The following is a 23,122-nucleotide window of genomic DNA, read 5'->3' as shown; positions in this document are numbered from 1 at the left end:
AGAAGTTCTTTAACTTGCCATGGTCGTTTGGTACTTCAGCTAAGTATATTTGCCCTTTTAGGCCACATCTTATAGACATTTAGTGGCAGTTCCAATAAAATCTTATTAAGGGGACCCTGCAGGTATGGATTTCATCCCCCTAGATTATCTGCAAACTTTCTGTTAGTTTCACGGTTTTAATTTCCTATATTAGAATTTGAGAGGCTTGTAAAAATAACTCATTTCAGCTATATAGTTCTGAGAACAAGGATGACCAGTAAATAACTGTAGCTATGCTTTGGACAGGAAGGCATCTCCTAGGTTACTGAAGTTTTGGTAGGCAGAGCTGAAGGGTGCTAGGAATGAGAGGGCTGCATGAAGAATCAATTGCATCAGATATAGCCCCCGCCCCTCCTGTACTGACTGATCCTTTTGGTTTTGTCTTGCTTCTTTTTAGGATTCTCTCCATTCTCTGATGGCCACGCTTAGTACTTCCAACCCATTTTTCATCCGTTGCATCAAACCAAATACAGAAAAGGCAAGTCTGTCTCCCAGCAGAACCTATGCATGTGGCACAGGCCTTCATGAGCAGTCATTTGCCCAAGTGCCTGACAGGCACACCCCTTCTCTCAGGGTGCAAACCGAGGAGAAGAGCAATTTCCCCTCACCTTCTCTTCTTTCTTCTAGCTGTTTTATTGTTGCAGAAATAAAGACCCTGGTCCTGTTAATCAGAAGAAAAGACTGCATGCTGAGTATGATATGATATAGGCATTCCCACCTCTTTCTGTGCTTCTGAAGTCTGAAAGATAACCAGGGTTGTGCAGAGCCCAGAGCCGTGGTAGAAGAAGCAATTGCTTCTGTTTCTGGTGCCAGTAGACAACTTGTTGCAGGGCTTATGCAGTAGAAAGCATCTTCTGTAGATCCCTGGCTCTGATGCAGGAGATGTGGATGCTTCATGAGAAAGTCACAGTTCTTAAGAGACAGGATGGCTCTCCCTTGTATTGTGAACACTGATGGGAAGATATGCTGCTAACGAGATTGAGTGGGGAGCTCTGAACCGATCAGTTTCTTTATGAGTTTTGAAACCATGTGAAATACGGCAGAGGAAAACCTGCTCAGGGTGGTATTCTGGAAAAGAATTCTGTGATTTATCTCCAGTTTGGTTGGAGAGAGACTGAAAAGGGAACTGAGTCAGAGTTCTGTATTTTGTATGTGTTAATGCATTACATTGTTGCTTTACTGCCATGATCTAACTATGACAGCAGCCTGCAGAGTGTTTTTTTCCAGGATCTGCCCAGTTCTCTTTCATCCCTTTTTCTGCACCATGCAGTGTTGTGAGGTTGCTTTTCCCTTGACCCAAACATCCCCCTTTTCACCTCACATGCCCAAATGTACATGGTTGATTCTACAGTGAAATGGTTATACAACCTGTGACTGTCTGTGCTCAGAAAAACAGTCACTTTTCAAGTCAATGAAGAAGTAATTCCACAGCCAACACTTACTCTCTCCCTCTCTCTCTCTCTCTCTCTCTCTCTCTCTTATTTGTCTTTGAATCTGAATCTTTATGTAGGCACCAAACCTCTTCAATCCAGATGTGGTGCTAAATCAGCTCCGGTACTCAGGAATGCTGGAGACAGTGAAAGTTAGGAGAGCAGGTTTCCCCATACGGCGCCTTTTCCAGGACTTCCTCACCAGGTAATTGGTATCACTGTACCATATGCTGTGATGGCCCCAAAGTATACAATTCTATGTATTTCTTCCCTCCATAACTGCTGTTGCTGGTATGGATCATCTGTGGGATGTTTTTCTAAACATACCCTTATTGCCCATATCACAGACTGATTTGGAAGTCCTTTTGGACACTTGCCTTTAGGGTACAAGTCAGAATGGAAAAAATAGCCAGATGGTGGTTTTGGGTTTTTTCTTGTCTGTAGTTTTGCCACAGATTTGCTTGTGTGATGCTGTGAAACCCAGCTGGTCGTAATACATAAAAAGAAAATATTATACTTAAAATTTTTAATCTGGCAGGCTGAAGCAAATTTTAATGGACAGTATAGTTGATGATTCATATTGGAAAGAGTGATTATTTGTTTTAATTAGCTGTGTCAAAAGGATTTCTTGAAGTTAAGGCTAGAAGGGACCGTTGAACATTGCTTCCTTTGTCTCTTGGAGCATTAAATGCCACCCCTATACTGAACAAAATAACTTGTGTCTGATGAAAGCACATTTTTCAGAAGGACAGTTGTTCTTCACTGAAAAATGCTGTTGAGTTTGTATTTTTTGCTGGGATTGCAACAATAATTGCCAGTATGGTAGGAACAGATAAAGGCTGGGGGATGGAAATTTCCAAATTGGAAGGCAAGCATGAAGAAGGGAGGTCCCAGAGGAAGAGGGACTCATGGGAGGAGGATAATACAACTTAAAAGATTGGGAGTGGGGACTGTGTTACTGTCATTTATAGTCTCATGAGGTTTTGTTTGGTTCTTAGGTACAAGATGCTTGTGAAGGGGCCAAATTCCTCAGACAACAGCAGAGTTGTATGTGCAGGCTTTCTGCAGACCTATGACAGCAGCAAGAAAGAATGGCAGTTGGGTAAAACCAAGGTACTTCATCAGTGAAGGGCAGGGTACAGCTTTGTTCCAACAGCAAGGGGATGTGATTGCATCTGGTGAGATTCAAGCCACTGGAAAGGGCAAAGTAGTGATAACCCTTTAAATACCTCAAACTATGCTACTGATCTGTAGCATGTCAAATATTTCTGATATTGTGCATCTAAAGAAGTAGAAGGCTTTTTGATCTTGTCTCAGCTCCTTCCTGCTGACCAAACCATCTTGATTTTGTTGTCTCTGATCCAACTTAAAGATCTAAGGAGAACAACCATGGGCCTCATTTTATGCAGTTTCCATGTGTGCCATTAACTCTTGCCTCTTGTGCCAGATACTTCGCTCTGCTTGGCTAATCAAAGTTTTTGCAGGAGGCAGTGAGCTGCTGCTTGGTGTATATCTAAACTGAATAGATAGCTGGATCACCAGATGTGTGACAGCTTTGTGTTGTGGAAGCTCAGCTGATGGTGTGTGCAGTCAGCCCAAATGCTAGCATACATTCTGGGGAAAGGTATCCAGATTCCAAATGCTTCTCCTTACTTGCATAATTCAGATTTTGCTTCTGTTTTGGTGCATGTTTAACACTTTTCTCTTCCCTGGTAGTCTGGGGAGGTTTTTATGTTTTGTTTTGTTGGGGTTTTTTTCTCCATTCCTCCAGCTGGAAATGCACCATTACCTTCCATTCAGTAAGGAGGGAGATGGGTGTTTCAGTCTGAATTTTTTCAGGTTTTGAGACAGCTTCACACAGAAAGAGTTTTGAGTGTTGTGAAGTATATTGGTATAGAAATCTGGGAGTGGGGAGCTGTCTCTATTACAACTTTCCACATATTCAAGTAAATTTTTCAAAGAATATTCCAAGATGGATGGTGTCCAGTACAGACAAAATTTCTACATAGTGGGTATGAAGGCCATATCCAGAGCCACTGGTGGTCCATCAAAGCAACTTTTCTTGCATTTTTTTCCCTTAAGCATTCAAAAAGGTAATTCAGAATATCCCCAAGGTCACAATGGAACCAAAAGTGATTCTAGTGAATATTCACATTTAATTTGTCCAGGTGATCAGATAATTATATTTGTTGCCTTAAGCAATCATTTATTAATGAATAGATAGACTATAATGTTTCTTAGAGAGTGAGATCCCTTTATTCCCTTCTTACAGTGGTGGTGGTTGCCCAGCTGGTAGCCTGGATTATGAATGCTGTGTGACAACCAAGGGAACTGTTGGCCATTGCTGCGGGAAGGAGATGTATTAACTGGAAGCTTCTGGGGCCTTCCTTCACATGGCCTCCACTTATGTTTAAGAAAGAAGGTTTTATCACTTTAGCTGCATTTCCACTCTGTGATTAAAGTGTTCCACATCTTTGATCTGGAGAACTAGTATCTCCTCACTGGTCCCTGCAAGCCAGGAACCATCCAAGTCATTCTTGTCTGTAGATAAACCACACTGCTTGATTGGCTGCCAGTGTCTTAGCATTTTACTGTTAAAGCATGTGTGGACTGTGTGTGTTACAGAGCTGCTTGTGCCTGGGAAGCTTTAGGAAGTGCTGGTTAGAGCTGGCAAACATAGAATTTGAACTTTCTTTCTAGCACGACAAAAGATGGAAGATTGCTGGGCTACAGCAAGGGCAGCAGGAAAATACATGTGAGGACAGAATTCTCATGCACATACTCACCTTTTAGAGTATAAAAGGTTCTAAGCTATGTAACTGGAGTCCAGGGGCTATAACAGACTGATGACAAGCAGGAAATCCAGGCTGCTTTGAGCTCCTGATGGCAATAGGATCCCTTTTCTCTTCCATTCCCATTGTGCATCCAGAAGGACCAAGTCCATCTGTCTGTTTTCAGACTTTGATCTACACAAATTAATTTGGAAAAACAACATATATGGTAAAAAAAGTTTGTATTTTGCAAAAACGTTGGATGTACTCTAATGCACTTTTTTAAACAATTGTATCCTATAAACTAAAACTTGGCTGAGGAGCTATATGCAGCATGTTGGTAAACACCAGCCTCTGCTAGAACATGGGTTGCTGATGGGTCTCAATAGTGTGGGAAGAAAGAGATGATTAAGAATGGAAATCTTTGTATCTCCTTATTTCTTTACGACTGAGAAGCAGAACTGAAAAGAATGGGGAAGAAGTTGAGCACAAGTCCTATGAGGAACAGCTGAGGGAGCTGGGGTTGTTTAGTCTGGAGAAGAAGAGGCTCAGGGGAGACCTCATCACTACAACTCCCTGAAAGGAGGTTGGAGCCAGGGGGGGGTTGGTCTCTTCTCCCGGGCAGCTATCAGTAAGACAAGAGGGCATGGACTTAAGCTCTGTCAGGGGAAGTTTAAGTTAGATATTAGGAAGAAATTCTTTACAGGGTAGTGAGGGTCTAGTAACCACAGTGGTAGTGGATCAAGGGTTGGATTTGATTATTTCAGAGGTCCTTTCCAACCCAGCTAATTCGATTTTATTTGATTCAATTTGATTAGATTCAGAGCCATCTTGTTTGGTTGCAGAAGTTACTTCATATTTGGCATGGTTAGGATTAGAGATGTGCATCCTGGTAGAGGGGAGCAGTTTTACTTATTCTAAAGCTGATACCACTCCAAGGCTATACTAGCCTGTCCCACCCTTGTTGCCATGCTGAATGGCTGGCCAGCCCCTGGCTGCTCCAAGGGGCTGTTGCCATTGACCTGGCATTTCATTCTTCAGATGAGTTTCCTGGCTTTCTTTGCCATGCTCAGATGGTGGCAAAGCCATTTCATTGCTCCCTTGGAGACCCATCTTGCAACTCTGCTTCTTGACAGTGCCTCCAGAAAGAGGATGGCAGGGTGAGGCTGCACAGAGCATTGTTGCTTCCTGGTAATCCCTTCCCTGCTGCCTGTATCCAGATGTTGTATCTTGGTTTTGGATTACAAAATGTTTTTCATTCATGTTTTAGCTTGTGGTAGGTAACACAGGCCTAGAATACTTGGCACAATAAAGACGAGCCCTCTGATTTTTCCAGAGGCTTTCTGGTAAGAGTCAAATGTGAGAGTGTAGGTCATTGCCCTGGAGAGGAAGTCCTATGTGTGCCCTTGCTGCTACCTTTGCTGCTACAGGTGCAGCTTTGGGTGCCCAGGTAGTGATTTCCAGAACTAACATTGGCTTTTGGAGTCAGGAGTAGTAACTGAAAAAGGTGTGACAGGCCAATGGGGATGTAACCTAGGAAGAAATATAAACGGTGGGTGAAAACCAAGTTTTACAGAAGGGGAATACTTCCTGCAAAATGAATGGAAGGATAATTATATCCCTAGCAATTGTTTGGAGGAGGAAGGAAAAGACTTTGTGAAATAGTGCAAGGGATTGTGAAGCTTGGGAAAGGAAATAGAGGAGGAAGGGCAGGATGATCTTTGTGTTTTTCATTAAGAATGGAGCAGCTGCTGTGCTGGCAATTGTCAAATTAATGTTTATAAGAGGTATTAATGTATATAAGGCAGGTTTTATCCGGTGGCATGCCAGAGGTGAGGGCTTGGATGCAAATAAGCAGTGTAATGGTGGAAGAGTTTGTGCTAGCATACCCTTGTTTTTATTGGGGATATGCTGGGATGGAGCAGCACCTTCTGTCCCCTTTCTCCAGTCCACTTGGACCTTCTGCCATACTTGCCCATACCCACAACATAGATTTCCTAAGGCTGTTTAATTCAGTAATCCTTGCTGTTTGAATGCAATGATTTCCACATTTCAACCTGCTGTTTTAGAGGGCCTGTTTGAAGGAGGAGATTTCTTTAGACTATTTGGCATACAGGTCACAGTGACCCACTCCAGGCTTTCTCAGTGTTGTCCCCAAGAATCGTATGTTCTCACTTGCATACACATGGGTGCACATGCAGTTACATTTGTGTCTGCTGATCTACATGTAACCCTAATGTGTTCACTGTTGCACTGACAGTGCTTGTAGGCATTGAGGGTGTGTGAGGAGTGCTCGGCCAGCGTGTAAAGAAGAGCAGATATATAGAAGTAACCTTGTATGTTTTGTTTAATCAGCCCTTTCTCAGATGAAATTGATGAATTCTCAGATGAAATCCTGTTTTCAGAGAGTGGCTATGAATTATGACAAAGAAATGCCCACCTTCCAAATAATTCCCACAAGGCATCAAAAATATTTTTGCACTTGAATACACTTTTTTCATCCTCATCATCTTAAGGAGTCTCAAAAAAACCCCTCAAAATGCCAATAGCTTATTAACTTGATATTGTTATGATATTAGAGATTTAACCCGTCACTCTCAAGCATATATAGAAAACCCTATAGGATTAGGATTGAGTCCTTTTGAACTCTGCATGCCTCAAAGCTAGTTCTTTTTTTCCCCCACTCCTTACTGACACAGCAAAGTCTCTGCTTGCTGGCAAAATACTGATGGACTGGATATTTTTGCAATTTGATTAAGACAGTGGCCTGAATCAGTGTTTTGCTGGCTGGACTCTTGAAATGGGTGACTGCTGCTTGGTTCTGGAATGTAATGGAAAAAGCTATCCCTGCCCCAAATAAGTCTTTAAAAGATTGTTGAGTTGACGGAGGGAGTGGATGTACAACTTCCAGGGATGGATGCCAGCTTCATGGTTGGCAGTACCTTGATGATGAACCTTCTTTTAAGGCTCCCCACAGTTACCTAATCATTACAAACCAGCTTATTTCTTAAGGCCATCTTAATGGAAAGGGCTCCTCAAGGAGAAATTCAAGTTGAAGGAAGTCACTGGCAGCAGCTACTAACTCAGGGAGAGGTGTAACTCAGTATATGGTGGTCAGAGGGAAAAAAGAGCCTAAATAATGAGGCCAAAGGCAATAACTGAAAAAAAGGTGTACAGAGACATAGGAGAGGTAAGTGGGGGGGGAGAGTTTGTTAGAACACTGGACTAAATGAGTGTTCAAATCTCAGAACACCTCTCTGACGTCTCAGCTAGCCATGTGGGTCCAATATATGTGTAAGGGGTTTTTACTGATCAATGTAGTTCTGCAGATAGATGAGTTGTCAGCTCACAGCCTGTGCTCACAGCAGTGCTTTGACAAGTGGGGCAGCACTTCCCTAGCCCAGTCCATTCTGCTGCTGGCCTTGGCAGTGATTTAGCTAATATCAGGCAGCAGGTCACACAAGCAGGGCCATATGGCAATCACTGCTGTGACTGCAGCTTGTATGGACATGCCTTAGCCAACTTTAATCTAGGCTGGGTGCTGCTAGGAGTGTGCCCACAGTGCCATAGAGCTCCATGCAGGCTGCAGTCCATGTCAAAAAGCATGAAATACAAAGCATGTATTTCAGCAACTTGTGCTGAGCTCTGTGCTGACATAGTGCAAGCCAGCTGATTTTAAGTATCTCAGATAGGTCATCACAGTTACTGTAAATATGCCCCTAACTTGCATGTATCTCAGTCCTTTTGTCTCCAAGATAGTACCATCACACCTCACACAGGCCTTCAGCACTGAGCAGCAGTGTGAAATACAAGTGAAGGAAGATGCTTGAGAATGAAAATACTGGACATTGAGGAGTAATCAGTAATATTAGGAGACCTGTCCCATCGGGACTTAGTTCCCCCTAATGCATGCTGCATTGCTGAACGTTTTCAGCAAGGAAGCATCTCCACCTCAAGAGTTTCTGGAGGCTGATGGAGGGCTTCAGCTTCCATCCAGAACTGGTGTGCTCAGCTTTGCACCTCTGCAGGGCTTTTAGCTTTTATCTGTCTTCCATTATTAAGATTGCTGTTAAGGTTGCTTCCTTGGACTCCTCGGAGTCTGCAAAGCTAGATGTGCCTCCCTTTCCTTGAAATGCGGAGGAGTTTCTTTGCAAAATATTTAATCACTGAGGTAGATATCCGTGCCTGCTGCAGGGAGGCACTGGATTGTGCAGGCAAAGCTGTCAGCTGGGAAAGAGTTAATCGCAGAGCACACGCTCTCCTCCTCCCTCTTCTCTCCCTCCTTCCTCTGCTCCCTCCCTCTCTCTCTTTTAAGTCTTGACCACAGAATGAGGGAGGCGGGGGTTGGGCGCAGAGTTTGGCTCATGTCGCTGCAAAACTTTTTCCTGGTGCTGTGAGCACGGTCACCCCGGGGCAGGCGCCGAAGCTGCCGCTGGAGCGGCCGCGGCTCCGGGCACAGAGTGCGCTCTGTGTTGGTCACCCGGGGATGAAATCTCCCGGCTCTCCCGGGGACTGACTTCTTTCCTCTCTTTGTGTTTATTGAAACTCCTCCCCGTGGCGTCAGGTTTTCCTGAAGGAAGCTCTTGAGCAGAAGCTGGAGAAGGATCGGGAAGAGGAGTTGAGGAAAGCAGCTATAGTCATCCGGGCCCACGTCTTGGGCTACATGGCAAGGTCAGTGCTGGGGGGCTGCCCCACCATCCACGTGCTTGTGTGCCTGGGTTGCCCCGACCCCTTGCTTTGCTCTCTAGTCCCCTTGCATCCCTCCCTTCTTCCCCTCCTGTATTCTAAGGGGGAGCTGCAGTGTCTGCCCTCTCTGCTGGCATCAGTCCTGCTGAAACATTTCTGCACCTTTGGCACCTCTTCTTCAGTTCTGTGCACAGTTGCACCCTCCCTCAACACTGTTCAGCAGGCTTCTGCAGGGACCTCTATACCCATTGCGTGCGTCTGATGACACCTTTTCCTTGCCTTCAGGGCTCTCCTGGCTGGGCCCCAAGTACACTTTGGGTGCCCTCCTTTTCCTTATGCCTGTCAACTCTGTTTTCTGCTCCCCCTGCAAATTATTTCTTCCTCACTTGCAGCTCTGCCTTTGCTCACCCTCTTTCCTCGCCCTGCCTGTTTGCCTCGTGATCTCCCTCTCCTTTTTAATTAACTCTTCAGAATTGGTTTTTGGCCAGCTTTGCACCAGTAATCTCCTCTTGCCGCTCCCTTTTGCACCTGACCAGGGGAGGAGGGTTGGGAGAACCAGCTGCAGACAAACCACCCCTCCTCTGCCCCTCGCAGCCCTTAACAGCTGACTCCTTAATGGCTGTGGCATGCACACTTAATCCCAGTAAGATGCTCTTTCCTGGCTGGTTTCTGCTCCAGACACCTGTCAATCAGGGCTGTGAGGAGGTGAAATCCCTGGCCAGCAGAGCTGTTCCAGCAGACACTCTTAGAGCTCCAGTTACACCAGGTAGCTCATTTTGTGTTGGGAAACGTGTGTAAGGGTTGTAACTTGCCTTGCCAGTGTGGAATATCAGGAAAATACGCATTTGGTCTTGGGGGCTTTTACTCATTTATTTCCCTCTAGGAAGACAAATGAGCTAGCTCTATTGTTTGTACATGAGATTGCAAGTTCTTTGTGTTAGGGCCTCTGTTCTATTTTACTTTGTGCCAGCATTTGGTGATGGGGTTAGGGATTAGCACAAGAAAATTGATTTTAATGGGAAACATCACTGCAGGGAAACTGAATTTATTGCTTTTCTGAGTTCCTGGGAAGGTAGTTGTTGCCTTGCAGGGCTGTGATGAAGACAGTGCTGCAGTAGTGTTCCTCTTGGCTGGAAATACTCTGGCCCCCACAGATCTGAATTCCTCATCACACATGTTGCTTTTCTGAGTCTTGTCTTTTAAGAGCAAACTGTGCTTCAGCAGCCAGAGTGGAAATCTTCACTTTGCAGGTGAGGAGAACAGGGAGTGAGGAAAGAGGGAGGGAGACTGGAAAACCTTTCTGTGAAGAATTTCCAGTGGTACTGTACCTGTATAGGACAAGGTCCAGCAAGAGGGAGTTCATCTGGGCAGAGGTCAGGAATACCAGTATGTGCTGCTTTCAGCTTGACAGCATTTTTGTCAGTTTTGCATGGGCAAGTGTATTTAAATTAATTTGGTCTCATGCAGAGTAGGTTGGCAAAGAAGGGTACATATGCCATAGGAAGGATTATACTGACTTCTTCCCCTTTGTGAACTTGTTCTGTGTGTCTAGTGAACCAGCTCTCAGGGAGAGAACATTTTCTTTCCTCCAATTTCCCACAGCCTAGTATCTGAGTGTTCACTAAGATGTGAGACAAAAAAAATCAAGCCCATTCAAATTACCACATTTTTCATAGCTAGTCTGTGTAACTCTGAGCTGCAGGTAATAGCTTCACCAACTAAAACAAGCATAGCTGTTCCTAGGCTTGCAGGATCCATGTACAAATTTTTCCATGTCCCTGGATTCTGCAGGACCTTACTGATCAGGTGGAAGGAGACAATAGGAAGTTACTCCATAGTCCTGTGTTTTCTAGTGGCATACCTGCTAACTACAACTCATTGACAGAATAACTAACTAAATCCAAATGCAGCACTGGAGCCTTGCAACTACCCTGCATTCTCTTTCAGTACATGGCCAGGATGTCTCCCGGCTCCTCAGCATGGGCTGAGGATTGAATTTTTTCGGCCAGTGCAAGAGGCTGAGTGGAACACTGAACAAAGGGAATGAAACTCAAGGCCTGTGTCCAGCAATTCCAGCTGAAGGGCATCTGCAAGCTTGGCTGTGGTCATGAGGAATGAGGGGGTACTTCAGCCTGGCAGATTAGCAGGCAGAGCTGGCCTGTAGCTGGGCAGGGCTTGGCACATGTTGCACTTGAGGGAGTTTCTGGCAGATGCATTTTGTAAAAGTCAGAATGCCCTTTTTGATGCACTTCTGTCTGCCTTAGCAGAGGGTGCAGCTGTTCTCACCCCATGTACAGGGCAGAGGGAGGACAGAAGGAGAGCAGGGGTGAGGGGACTGCAGCCCTGGAGCAATTTGTATAAAACCTCCCTGTTCTTTTCACCTCTTCCCTTTCCTCCTCTTTTCTCTGTGCTTCCTCCCTTTGACTTACAGAAAAGTTCACAATCTCTGCACACTACTGCTATTAGCATCTCTCTCTTGATTTTCTTGGCTAGACTGATATATTTAATGGGGAGGGAGGTGGCAAGCTGCCACATGGGTCCCTGTTACCTTTTGAAGGGGGTTTGATTGTCAGGAAGGGTATTTTGAAGTGTGCCTTTTCCTCGGGGGCTTTTAGAAGGTTTGTGGGAAGGATGTGCGAGAATACTGTGCTTTCTCCAGCATCTTTCTGGGACTGACAGAAAGACCTCACAAGATTACTGTAGCCTGCTGGTTCAAGATCCTGTGTAACAGCCCCATAGTATTTCCCTCTGCAAATTCTGGTTTGGAGTAAAGAAGGTTTTGATTTGAATACTACCAGTGATCATTTCCCTAAAGCAAGATATTAAGGTGTCTAAATATATTCTGTTACTTAAAAAAATATCTGCTCATTTACAGCCTGAACAGACTTCAGCTTCAGGTCAATTAAATTTTGTTGTGTCCCCTGTTGGATAAATAAAAATGCTACCCAAACCCATGGGCATTTTGACTGAGATCAAGCTTTTACTTTCTTGAGGTCAAGAAGTAAGCACTTTCTGTCTGTTAACCAGGATTTCTGGTTCCAATTTTGCTTCCTTGGAAATCACCCAAGGGTCTAACATTGTTCTTGAAATGGAGTTGCTAACCCTGAACGTGAGATAAAAGTAGCAGTGTGGCCCCCTTCTACACAGTATTTATGCTTGCAAGTGTAAGAATCCCACTAGCATCTTTTTCTATAAAATGTGTTGGGAGCATGCCTTCACCTGATGATTGCTGTGACCCCTAAATGCTTTCCTGACTTACTGCTTCCTAGCATAGTTCCACAAAGGGTATGTTTGGCCTTTGGTTCTTCAATAGAAGACCTTATGTTTCACTCTTTTCAATTGTTTAATGCTTGTTTGAATTTAGCTTACAAATTGATCCAGATTACTGTGCCATAGTAACCCTTTTGTTACTTTCCCAGTTTGCGTATCATGCACAAACTTATATCAATGACTTTTTCATGTTCTTGGTAAATATATCCTCTAATGCAGAGGCAAGATTGACTTTCCTAAAACTTTAGTAGACTGCAGAAACACTGAATGATGATTCTTTTATTCTGGGGTCCTATTCTGTTTTTTTTATTTTAAAATATGGCAAAGTTTATTTTTATATCACTATATTTAAGCAAAATATTTTGCAATGTAAGTATATGTTTATGGGAGCCTGTTACAATGTTACATTCAGCAATCAGTATTGTAGTATCACTGTGTTTTCTCCCAGACCATATGGGATTAGTGTGACCAGATCTATTTTTGTACCATTTTTGCTTTTCCTGGAGTAATTTGCTTTTGGCCACTTAAAAGATAGGACAATATGGGACTTTGTTCTCATACAGTAAGGCTGTTTGTGCGTGTTTATTGTAATAAATCCACATCAAGTCATTATGCTAACTGCACACTGACTGTGCTTATACTTGATGCAAGGAGACTTTGAGCCAGTGGACCTTCTTTCTGGCTGTGTGGCAAGTATCTGTCCTTTATCCTTGGAGGGTAATCACAAAAGTAGATGTGACAGAATCAAACCAGTGGCAGATGCAGGAGGGAGAACAGTGAGGAGAATTTGATTTATGGTTAGCGGCAGTAAAGAAGCAGAAGTTGTGTTGTTTCTGAGCAATATTTTTCCAAATTCATTTTTCCATGGATGGGAAATGCAAAGCATGTATTGCTTCTTGGTGCATTAAGTGTCTGGTTCTGTTTTTAGGAAGAAGTATCAAAAGGTGCTAGCCAGTGTTGTGATAATCCAAAAGAACTACCGAGCGTACTTCTGGAAGAAGAGCCTGCTCCGACTGAAGGCCTCTGCAGTCACCCTGCAGAAGCACTGGCGTGGCCGCCTGGCTCGCAGCCTCTACCAGCACCTGCTGCAGCAGGAACTCAGGAGGAAGCAGGAAGTGGAGGAGAAAAGGAGGCAAGAAGAGGAAGAACAGATCAGAAGAGAGGAAGAGGAAAGACAATGGCAAGAAGAGGAGGAGCGTAGGAGGAAGCAGGAAGAGGAAGAGGTGAAGGAAAGGTACAAGATGGTATCTTGCATTTGTAGTTCCCTCACACTAAAGCTGCTGAGGTGTAAAAGTGGGTCTGGGGCACTGGTGTGATGGTCACACTGGAACAGCTATTGCATGCAGCAGTGTCCCAATGATGGGGCAGAATTGGGGTGGGCTGTGGGCAGCTCACGATAGAAAAGCAGAGTGGAAAAGGAGTGTCCTACTTCCTGTAGGAAGGCTAATTCTGGTGTCTATTTACCTCTGTTTAGTGTTTTTCTGCTTTGGAATGTGCACAAAAGAAGGCTGTTTCACTGACTGGGCAGAAATGCATGATTTCCTCATTGCTTTTGCAATGGCAAAGTTAGTTTTATGCAGTTTTTCAAAATCTGAAGGGCTTAGCAGTGTGAGAAGGTACCAGAGTTCATGGGTCTTGGTGTGTCCAGTAAGCTGGGTCAGGGAGCAGAACAGGCAGCATGCCTGTGCTGTCACTGCAGCTCTTACACTCATGAGGACACATGTCCTCTCTGTGTTCCTGCTGCTGTGTATCTCTTATCTGGGATACAGATGTGTTGAGAGATCATGAGGAAAAGGAAAAGCTAATGTGACAAAGAGGTGATCTGTGAGCAGTGACAGGATGGATGTTGAGAATCCCACACCTGATGGATGTGTCATTTACTGTTCACTCCATGGTTACCTGCGTCCTGTCTAAAGTGGGTGCTTCTTGAGAATATTTTGTTTTAAGAAGCATAAAACTTTGGTTACATTTCCTATAGACTTTTGTTGCATACTTGTCCCATAGTTGTATTTTGACAGATGAGGATCTGTGACAATCATCAGAAAATTCTAAAGCTAAAAGCACGTTACAAGGATTGTCTGTGGTTTCACTGGAGACAGTAGGGTTGTGTATCTGTTGGGACAAAGAGGCAGGGGCATGAATGATGAGCAGTTTCATCAAGGAATTCGTTGACCAGCACTGAAGGCTTTGTTTTATCAATGTGCCAGTTTTCAGCTACAGCCTCATCAGCAACATGAAGCTCTCCAAGTTCAGAATGTCAGTAACTAGCTGGAAGATATCAAATGCCACATATGTAATCTCAAGTCTAAGGTCTTCATTGTACTGAGCAGAGCTTGTCCCCACCTAGTTTTAGGTAAAAGGACCTATTTAGTTTATTCATTCCAGTGTTATTTCTGCCCTGCCCTCTAGTTCCCAGTCCATAAAAGAACCAGCCTCACTGTAAAGACGAACCCAGCATTGTTGTTCAACCCAACATCATTGTAAAGAAGTGTCATTGTTTCTAGGAATCAGGTGAACTGCTCTTTTTGCTGTCATTTTCTACTTAGAATCATAGAATTATCACAGTTGGAAAACACCTTCAAAATCGAGTCCAGCAGTCAGTCCTCTACCACCTTTACCACTATATCATCTCCAGAAGCACCACATCTACCTGTTTTTTGAATATTCCTAGGAACAACCTGTTCCAATGCTTCACCACTCTTTTGGTGAAGAAATTTTTCCTAATATCTAACCTGAACCTTCCTTAGCATAGCTTGAACCCATTACCTCTTGTCCCGTTGCTGGTCACTGGGGAGAAGAGACCAACACCCGCCTCACTACAGCCTCCTTTCAGGTTGTTGTAGAGAACGACAAGGTCTCCCCTCAACCTCTCCTTCTCCAGGCTGAGCAGCCCCAGCTCCTTCAGCCTCTCTGTGTAAGACCTGTTCTCCAGACCTGTTCTCCAGACCCTGTTCCCCTTGTTGCCCTTCTCTGCACCCTCTCCAGCACCTCAATGTCCTTCCTATAAAGCGATGCCCAAAACTGCACACAGTACTTGAGGTGTGGTCTCACCAAGGCCAAGTACAGGGGTAAAATCACCCCCCTGGCCCTGCTGGTCACACTGTTCCTGACACAGGCCAGGATGCCATTGGCCTTCTTGGCAGCCTGGGCACACTGCTGGCTCATGTTCAGCCAGCTGTCAATCAGCATTGCCCAGGTCCCTCTCTGCTGGGCAGCTCTCCAGCCACTCCTCCCCAAGCCTGTGGTGCTGCTGGGGGTTGTTGTGGCTGAAGTGCAGGACCCAACGTGTGGCCTTGTTGAAACTCCTGCTGTTGGCCTTGGCCCATCAGTGAAGACTGTTTAGATCCTTCTGCAGAGCCTCCCTACCCTCAGGCAGATCAACACTTCTACCGAATTTAGTGTCATCTGCAAACTTACCAAGGGTGCACTCTGTCCCCACATCTGTGGAGCCCTGAGGGACATCACTCATTGACTTGATGTCAAATGTCTGCATTCATAGTGAGTAGCCAAAAAGGTACTATCGGACAAACTTGGCTAAATCCTGAACTTGCATTTGACCTCAAAAATGAGGTGGAAATCCACAGAAACTGTAAATTTGCTAATCTACTGAGAACAAGGACAAAAAAAATCCAGCACACATGCAGAGACAAAATCAGAAGAACCAAGATGCAAAGTGAGCTATAGTGAACTTAAAGCTGACATGCAGTTATTGTGCATAGACTGTTAGAAAAAGGGAGACATGGAGCAATTTGGTCTACTGTTCAACAGGAGAAAAAACTGTAATATTGAAAAAATGGAGGTCTTTGATGGTATCTTTGTCTTCCACAAAAGGCTTAACAGTTGAACAATAATACAATTAGCACAGATGTGCAAGGATTCAAAACTTGGCAGGGAAATAAAAGGTTAAATAATGCTGTGATAAATCAAGCTACAAAGAAGTCATCTGGATTTGCTGAAATTAGTGGTCCTTCAAGAACCAGCTAAAGCAGCTCAAATCAATAGCTTTTCTCATTCTCTTCCTTTGTGGATAGCAATGGACTTTCCATAGAACTGGAAAATTCCAAACATAATGATTTCCTTTTAAAATATGAAAAGGAAAACCAAGGGATTTGTAGATCAGTCAGCCTAGCCTCCATTTCAGGAAGATACTGAAAGCAATAATCAGTTGTAAATGCTTGATAAAGGAGTTAAGAGCCAATTTGGATTTCTGAAGACCTCTTTCCTTCTGTGATATCTTATGGCATGCCTTGTGGGTATGGAAAAGTCATAGAGGGTAAGTAACTCGACTTTGAGTAGGCTGAGGGTAGGTTAGGGCTTTGACATGTTATGACAATACTCTAAGACACTGTAAGTATTGAGGTTTGGAAAAGAGTAGATGAAACAAGAATAGGATTTGTGAATTTACTGCATTTTACTATTGCGTTTTAATTAGTAAACAATGTTTTTTTATTTAAACGAGAGAATTCTTGAATGAGATTTTTCCAGTCTGTATTAGAATATGGTAGTAGTGCAGTGTTTTCATAATATATTGGACAAGGAAATATGAATATCCTTATTAAATATGCAGATAAAACCATCTGGTGAGGGGCTTTAAGTATATAGCATGAACGTATTACAATTCAAATAATTCTGGCAAATTAAAGAAATGGTCCGAAAAACATAGGACAGCATTCCTTACAGACATATACAGGTAGGAATAATCAAATGCACACAGGGAGAAGGAGGAAAGCCTGGGCTGCTTCAATATCAGGAAGGAGGTCTGGAGGCTAAGTTGAGTATTACTCACTAGTGCAGTGTGAGAGGAGAAAGCGAATGCTATCTATTAACAAGATTGTTTCTGTAAGATGTGGGGTGATTCTTCTGTTCCTCTTGGCACTGGTAAGGCTGGAGTTGGAGTTCTGTCCCTAGCCTTGAGTACTGTGATTCAGGAAGAGTGTGGACCAGTTGGAGGTGGATGGAAAGCAGCATGAAATATCAGAAATATCTGAAAACTGTGAGACACAGTTCTAAGGATTAATGTGTACATTGTAGGTGGTATTCCTGATTTGTTTTAAAATTGTTCTGCTTCTTGAACTCTCATAGCATTTAAGGCAGCTGTATAACTCATTACTGCTGTTAGAGATCTTTGAGTATTTGAACCATATGGATCTAACTTACATCATCTTTCATTTACAAGCATTTCCTGGATTTTTAATTTTTGGTTTTTTTGGTTTTGAGGGAAGATGTGCATGAGTGAGAGCTTTAAGGACTTCATGACTTGCAACTGCAACTTAGAATTTGGCTGGGAAAAGCTGCAGGGCCTGGGAAATAGTTATTGCCCTCCTATTCTGCTTGAGGTTGAACCATAGATTCGAAAGCTACTACTGTCAGTCTGAATTTAGCTGCACAGTGGTTGCTACTCTTACACTCAGCCACATCTTATCCCTGTTCCCTTTGCATTACTGTGGCATTTGCCTGTCCCCTGTAGTTCAATGCTTTGTAGCATGCTCGCTGTGGAGAAACTGGCCATAGGTACAGCTTTCCCTTGGATTGCAACCTTTCTGATCTGAATGGAAATGCAGCACTGTGAGATTTATTTCTTTATTTCTTTATTTTTCCACCTCTACTCCTCTTTACCAACAAACTCCTACTCTTAGAGCTCTTTCTAGTAAACTAGGTTTTGCATGCTACTGGGAAGTTACACAAGATGGATTACCCAGGTCTTCAGAATAGAAAGTCCTCAGTTTAATCATTTAACAAAGTACAAAAATTTGATAAATTTTTGAGGTCTTTGACAGAGTAAAAGTAAAACAAAACACAATTTTGGTGTTGGTATTGCAGTAATTCTGTTCTGTTTTTTAAAAAACCAGTGTCCTAATATCTGTCAATTATGTCTGTACAAACTCTTTTAATATCCATGCATGTAAAGTACTTCAGAAGATTCTGTTTCCTTTTATCATGAGTCTAACTGCTCTGCCTTTCTGTCGCTGTTTCCAGTGTCCTTCCCAGTGTGTTCCAACTAATCCAATTTCCTGATTGATCTGAAAGCATGTGAGGAAAATCTGTTGTATCCACAAAGGTCACGCCAACCACAGAGAACTGGGTTTTTACTAAATTACAAAAGCTTTTAAATCAGTCTTACAACACATACCTTATTTTAACCTTATCCATGGAGGTGTGATGTGTTCATGTAATTCTGAAAGCCTCATGTAGGAGAACTGAGTCTTTCTGACTATCCTGTCTTGGCTTTTCACAGAGAAAAGGAGCAACTGAATGCGCTACTCCCAGTGGCTCAGGTAAGTTTAATTTTTTTTTCATATGACTGCAAAGGGTCCTTCGTTGCGTACGCTTCACCTGAAACTATTGTTATTGTGACAACAGCATTTTAAAAATGAACTTTGTTCACTCAAAAATTGCAGGTGTTTCACGTAGGTGATAGAGGTGGATAGAGGTGGTTGGGGTTGTTTCAAGGCTCATCTGCTAGCTTGCATAGTTCCTGTTTGAAAATTTCTGTATTGAACATGCAGCATCCTTTTTTATCTCTACTGCTTGAGTTTATTATTACATGACCTTGTGATGTGCTACTCTGTGACACAGTCTGTTTTGCTGGATTGTTGCCTGTAACACTGAAAATAAAAGTGCAGAGGGCTGCTACCATGGCTAAAATAAACCCCTTGTAGCTGATCTTATTGTTTGTTGGTACTTGATATATCAAAGAGCAGACCACCTATCCTGAGGTGCATGAAAACAGCTGTCTGTCTTCCGATTTCTTTTCCTAAACCACTTGTTCCCCAGTTTCAGGCCATCTCTGTTCAGTGAAGATGACAGATTAGAGCATAAAAACGCATTTGTCCACAAGGAAGAGTCAAATAGAGAAAAAGCAACAGGGCAACTAAAGAAAACAAGGGTTGTGGCTTAGATAGGCTTGTTCATTGTCATACTCCTATCAGGAAGTACATTAAATCCTTTTGGAATTTATTTTGCTTTTTCTTGTGTGTGCATGTTTTCAACTTCCTCTGTGGAGAGGGGAGGGATGGCTTTATGTTCTAGCTAAACATCAATGAAAGTTACCACTATCTTCTGTCTTCTAATTATTGTGTATTTGCAAAAAATTTCCTGTTACTTCAGTGTGGAGAATAGAGGAAGACAGTATCTTTCATCAGCCAGCCAGCTATCATGCATCCAGTGATGATAAAGAATGCCAAGAAATTCCGGGTGGAGTTTTGGTGGGGTGGGGTTGGATACAATCCTGCTTTATTGCAAATATTCATTCCAGACCAAGATTCTGATGGCTAGACCCCCAGCTCAGGCAGCAAAAAAATCCCTAGATGTTTTAATGAATTTCTGGGAAATCTTCAGCTTAAGCAGGCTGTACATATGTATGTACTTGGATATATTGCTTTCTCCTATATGTGCGTGAGATAGTTCAAAAAGAGAGGATTAACTTGCAGAATGCTTTTATGCAAACTGTATGTTTAGAGTATGATGGACTCTAACGTGAGCAACAGAAGACAAAAGGAGGCTCTTCTAAAAATTCCCTCATCCCAGTGAGCTACTTTGTTTGATTCAGAAAGGAAGTAGGCTGCTGGAAAAAAGGAGGTACCTGAAGATTCCATGGTTCTACCTTTGGCTTTTACACCATGTATGATTGCAGATGCAATCAGAATCAGAAATCAGAGGATGCTTAGAGTTACATTTTTGCAGATGGGAAGTACAAGGGAAGCACAGGAGGTAGGAAGAATGAAAGGTCTGGGCATACTGGTTGAAGAAACTGCTTTAACACTATTATAAATTCTTTTAAGGTGGAAGCAGTAAAGACTGAGGAAGTTGATATTCCCCTGCAAGAAGAAGAGAGACGTCAGATGGAGGAGATCTTAAGACTGGAGAAAGAGATAGAGAAGTTGCAGCAACAGAAGGAGGATCACATGTCTATCATCTGTGAAACCACCAGGAATGAAATCAATCGGCAGCGAGAAGAGGAGATTCAGAGGCTGGAAAAGGAGGCATCTAGGGTTGCCCAGGAGTTCTTGGAGCTGTTGGATTTTGGAAATCTGGATGAAAGTGTGCAGAACTTGGAGCGCTCACTTTCTAGCGAGGGGACGCTCAACATTGAGTGCAGCCTGGTGGCACCGCTGGCTGAAGAGGAAGTGGATGAGGGTTTTCATGCTGATGATGAAGGACGGCCAAGTTCCAGTTCGGTGGTCTTGAATCAGCATGGCAGAGAGGAAGGTGCAGACACAAGACTTTCACTTCTCCAGAAGGAAGTGGGAGAGGTTGTCCTTGCTACAGGACAGCCTGTGGAAAGACCCACTAGTCCCAAGGCACAAAAAGCCCTATCTGACCCAGCAGAAAGCATTTACAGCAGTGTCTTGGATACACAGAGGAGTAACAGCGGAGAGGTGGGAGAACCAATTTACACTTCTCCCCCAGATGTGGAGTCTGATTATGACCATGAGGAGTTTGATGGGTGTGGAGATGCAGGTAGTGCCTCAGTTGAGCCCCTGAATGGTGAGGAAAGTCTGAGGCACTCCCATGGTACCAGCCTGGATTCCAACCGTGGCAGCCTGGACTCAGTAAGAATACCTCCCTTTACCTTTCCAATCATTAGTCTGATTTTGTTGATATTTATAACATACTTGTTTTCTTACTGCATGCCTGCTTGCTCTGGATATTGTCACTAATATATAACTGTCTGTTACATCAATATCAGCTTGAAAAAAAGGAAGTGTCATAGATAGGCTGAAGGCCAGAGGGCTTGTGACTGTCAAGTGTTACTGGTATACAAGCTAGCACATATTTTTTATGCTATTTTAGATTATTTCCATCACTGTATATTGACATATTGCCCAGTAGGAAGACTGGAAGTGGTCAGCTAGTATCTTCTAGGTATGTATGTGTTCTGCCTTAGCGAGTTTTCAGTGAAGTAGTCTGAGCTTGTAATGGAGAATCACAGGAGGAAGGGGAAAAGGCTGGGGTTTGATATGTTTCCATCACTAAAACTTCTCTTGTTCTAGTCCTGTTGCTGTTCAGATACAAGGTTTATTTTCAGGCACTGTGTACAAGTTAAGCTATTTGAAGGATTGAGGAGATTACTGTACTGATCCAGGCTGTGTCCTGCTACACACAACCAAGACCACTGAACCTTTTGATTCCTATACAGGGACAATCACATAGTGGTAAAGCCAAGATATGTCCACAGCCCAGTGCAGAATCTTCCTGCCTTCAGGAGAGTTGCTTAATAATGCAAAAATAAATCCCCTTACAGAACAGGATGTCAGATGAGCCCACATAAGCTGGTGAGGAGTTCAGGTGTGAAGCCAATGACAGCGATAAAAATATTTTGTGTAAATTATGTCCCTGAGACTAGAGAGGTTGAACTATGAAATAGCTTTAAAGAAAAAAGGATTGATTGATTTGTTTTTTAAAGTAATTCAGTTTACTTCATTTGCTGTTCTTTTCCAATGGCAGATTGTGACCCTTCTTAAAAAGTTGCATGAATTTTCCTGTTTGCATTTCCCTAATGTCAGCTGCCAGACATCAGAATTTTTTATGATGTGATCTGCTTGAGTAAAGGTACCTTCTCGGTGGACAGGTACTCACAGATCACTGTCAGGTAATCTTCAAGTCATGAATTATTCTGTCACAACTAGGCCAGTGTCTACCATTCTTCTTAAAATGTAAATAGAAATGGAGGATTTTGAGGCCACAAAGGTGATCCATGGGCTGGAGTACCTCTGCTGTGAGGAGAGGCTGAGGGAGCTGGGATTGTTCAGCCTGAAGAAGTGAAAGCTCTGGGGAGACTTTATAGCTGCCTTCCAATATCTGAAGGGAACCTACAGGAAGGCTGGAGGGGGACTTTTCATAAGAGTGTCCAGTGACAGGACAAGGGGAAGTGGTTTTAAACTGAAGGAAAATAGATTTAGACTGGATATTAGGAAAAAGTGCTTCAGTACAAGGATGGTGAGACTCTGGAAGAGATTGCCCAGAGAAGCTGTGGATGCCAGGATGCTGATCAAGGCCAGGATGGATGAGGCTTTGAACAACCTTGTCCAGATTCGAAGCTCACTGCCCATGGCAGGGAGGTTGGAGTAGATGATCTCTAAGGTCCCTTCCAACCTAAACCATTCAATGATGATTTTATTTAGTTCCTCAGTGAGTAAGGCTCATGAAAAATCAGATCGATACTGCAACACGGCATGAGCCACAACAGGAAGAGGGAACTTCAGCAGAGTTGTGATCCCACCAGTATCTGCTGATCCAAGAGTACCTACTTTCTGAAATTCAATGGCAGGAGAGGGAGAAAGAATGGAACTGGAATGAGACAGAAGAGGAGCTTAGAGAGGTCACAGGGAGAGGACAGAAGGGAAAAATGAAAACAAACAACTTAGTATTAAATTGATAGAGCCAATCAATGGGAGTTGTATTTAAGGTAAAGGAAATGACAGGGTAATTTGGGATTTCATGTGTTAAGTATTTTGTTATGACTGAGGGCTGATACCTACTTGGAGAGTAGGGATGACTAAATACCGTACTATTATTTCAGTATTTTATGTCTTTATTTTTAGGGTTCAGTTATCCTGGAATGTGCTTTTTTTCCTGATGAACTCTAAGCAAGACATTTCCTTGCAGGGGTTAGATCAAAATGTGCTCCATCTTGTCCAGTGCTTTGGCGTATCTGCCAAGAAAAATAAGAAAAAGCTTCCAAAAAGAAAAATTCTCTTTTAATCCCATTAAATCAGATTTTTGGACTGTGGCCTCTGCCTTGAAACAGGGAGGTTTGTTACTGAAGGTAATTGGAGTTTTGTAGCCATGGCCACTGCCAAGTAGCACTCTCTTGTATGAAAATTCCATGCTCTAGAGACTCTCGCTTCAGGCATTAATAGGTTAGCTTTCAAGCCTCTAGTTTTACTGTGTTGCTTTTTCTGAAAAGGGAGTATGCGTAGCTTT

The 23,122-nt window shown here is 43.2% G+C and overlaps 1 protein-coding gene across 1 annotated transcript in view; it reads left to right on the top strand.

Moving 5' to 3' along the window:
- Positions 1-23,122, top strand: part of LOC139797756 (unconventional myosin-X-like) — a 93,245-nt gene that overhangs the window by 49,512 nt on the left and 20,611 nt on the right. The window contains exons 19-25 of the mRNA XM_071747562.1: positions 437-517; positions 1,550-1,674; positions 2,468-2,582; positions 8,805-8,911; positions 13,125-13,430; positions 18,432-18,471; positions 19,978-20,748. Coding sequence (XP_071603663.1) covers positions 437-517; positions 1,550-1,674; positions 2,468-2,582; positions 8,805-8,911; positions 13,125-13,430; positions 18,432-18,471; positions 19,978-20,748 — 1,545 coding nt within the window. The remainder of the gene's footprint in view (positions 1-436; positions 518-1,549; positions 1,675-2,467; positions 2,583-8,804; positions 8,912-13,124; positions 13,431-18,431; positions 18,472-19,977; positions 20,749-23,122) is intronic.

Source organism: Heliangelus exortis, chromosome 6, assembly GCF_036169615.1.
Source record: "Heliangelus exortis chromosome 6, bHelExo1.hap1, whole genome shotgun sequence".
Lineage (NCBI taxonomy): Eukaryota > Metazoa > Chordata > Aves > Apodiformes > Trochilidae > Heliangelus > Heliangelus exortis.
The sequence above is the reverse complement of the archived record's forward strand: the minus strand, read 5'-3'. Positions and strand labels throughout refer to the sequence as shown.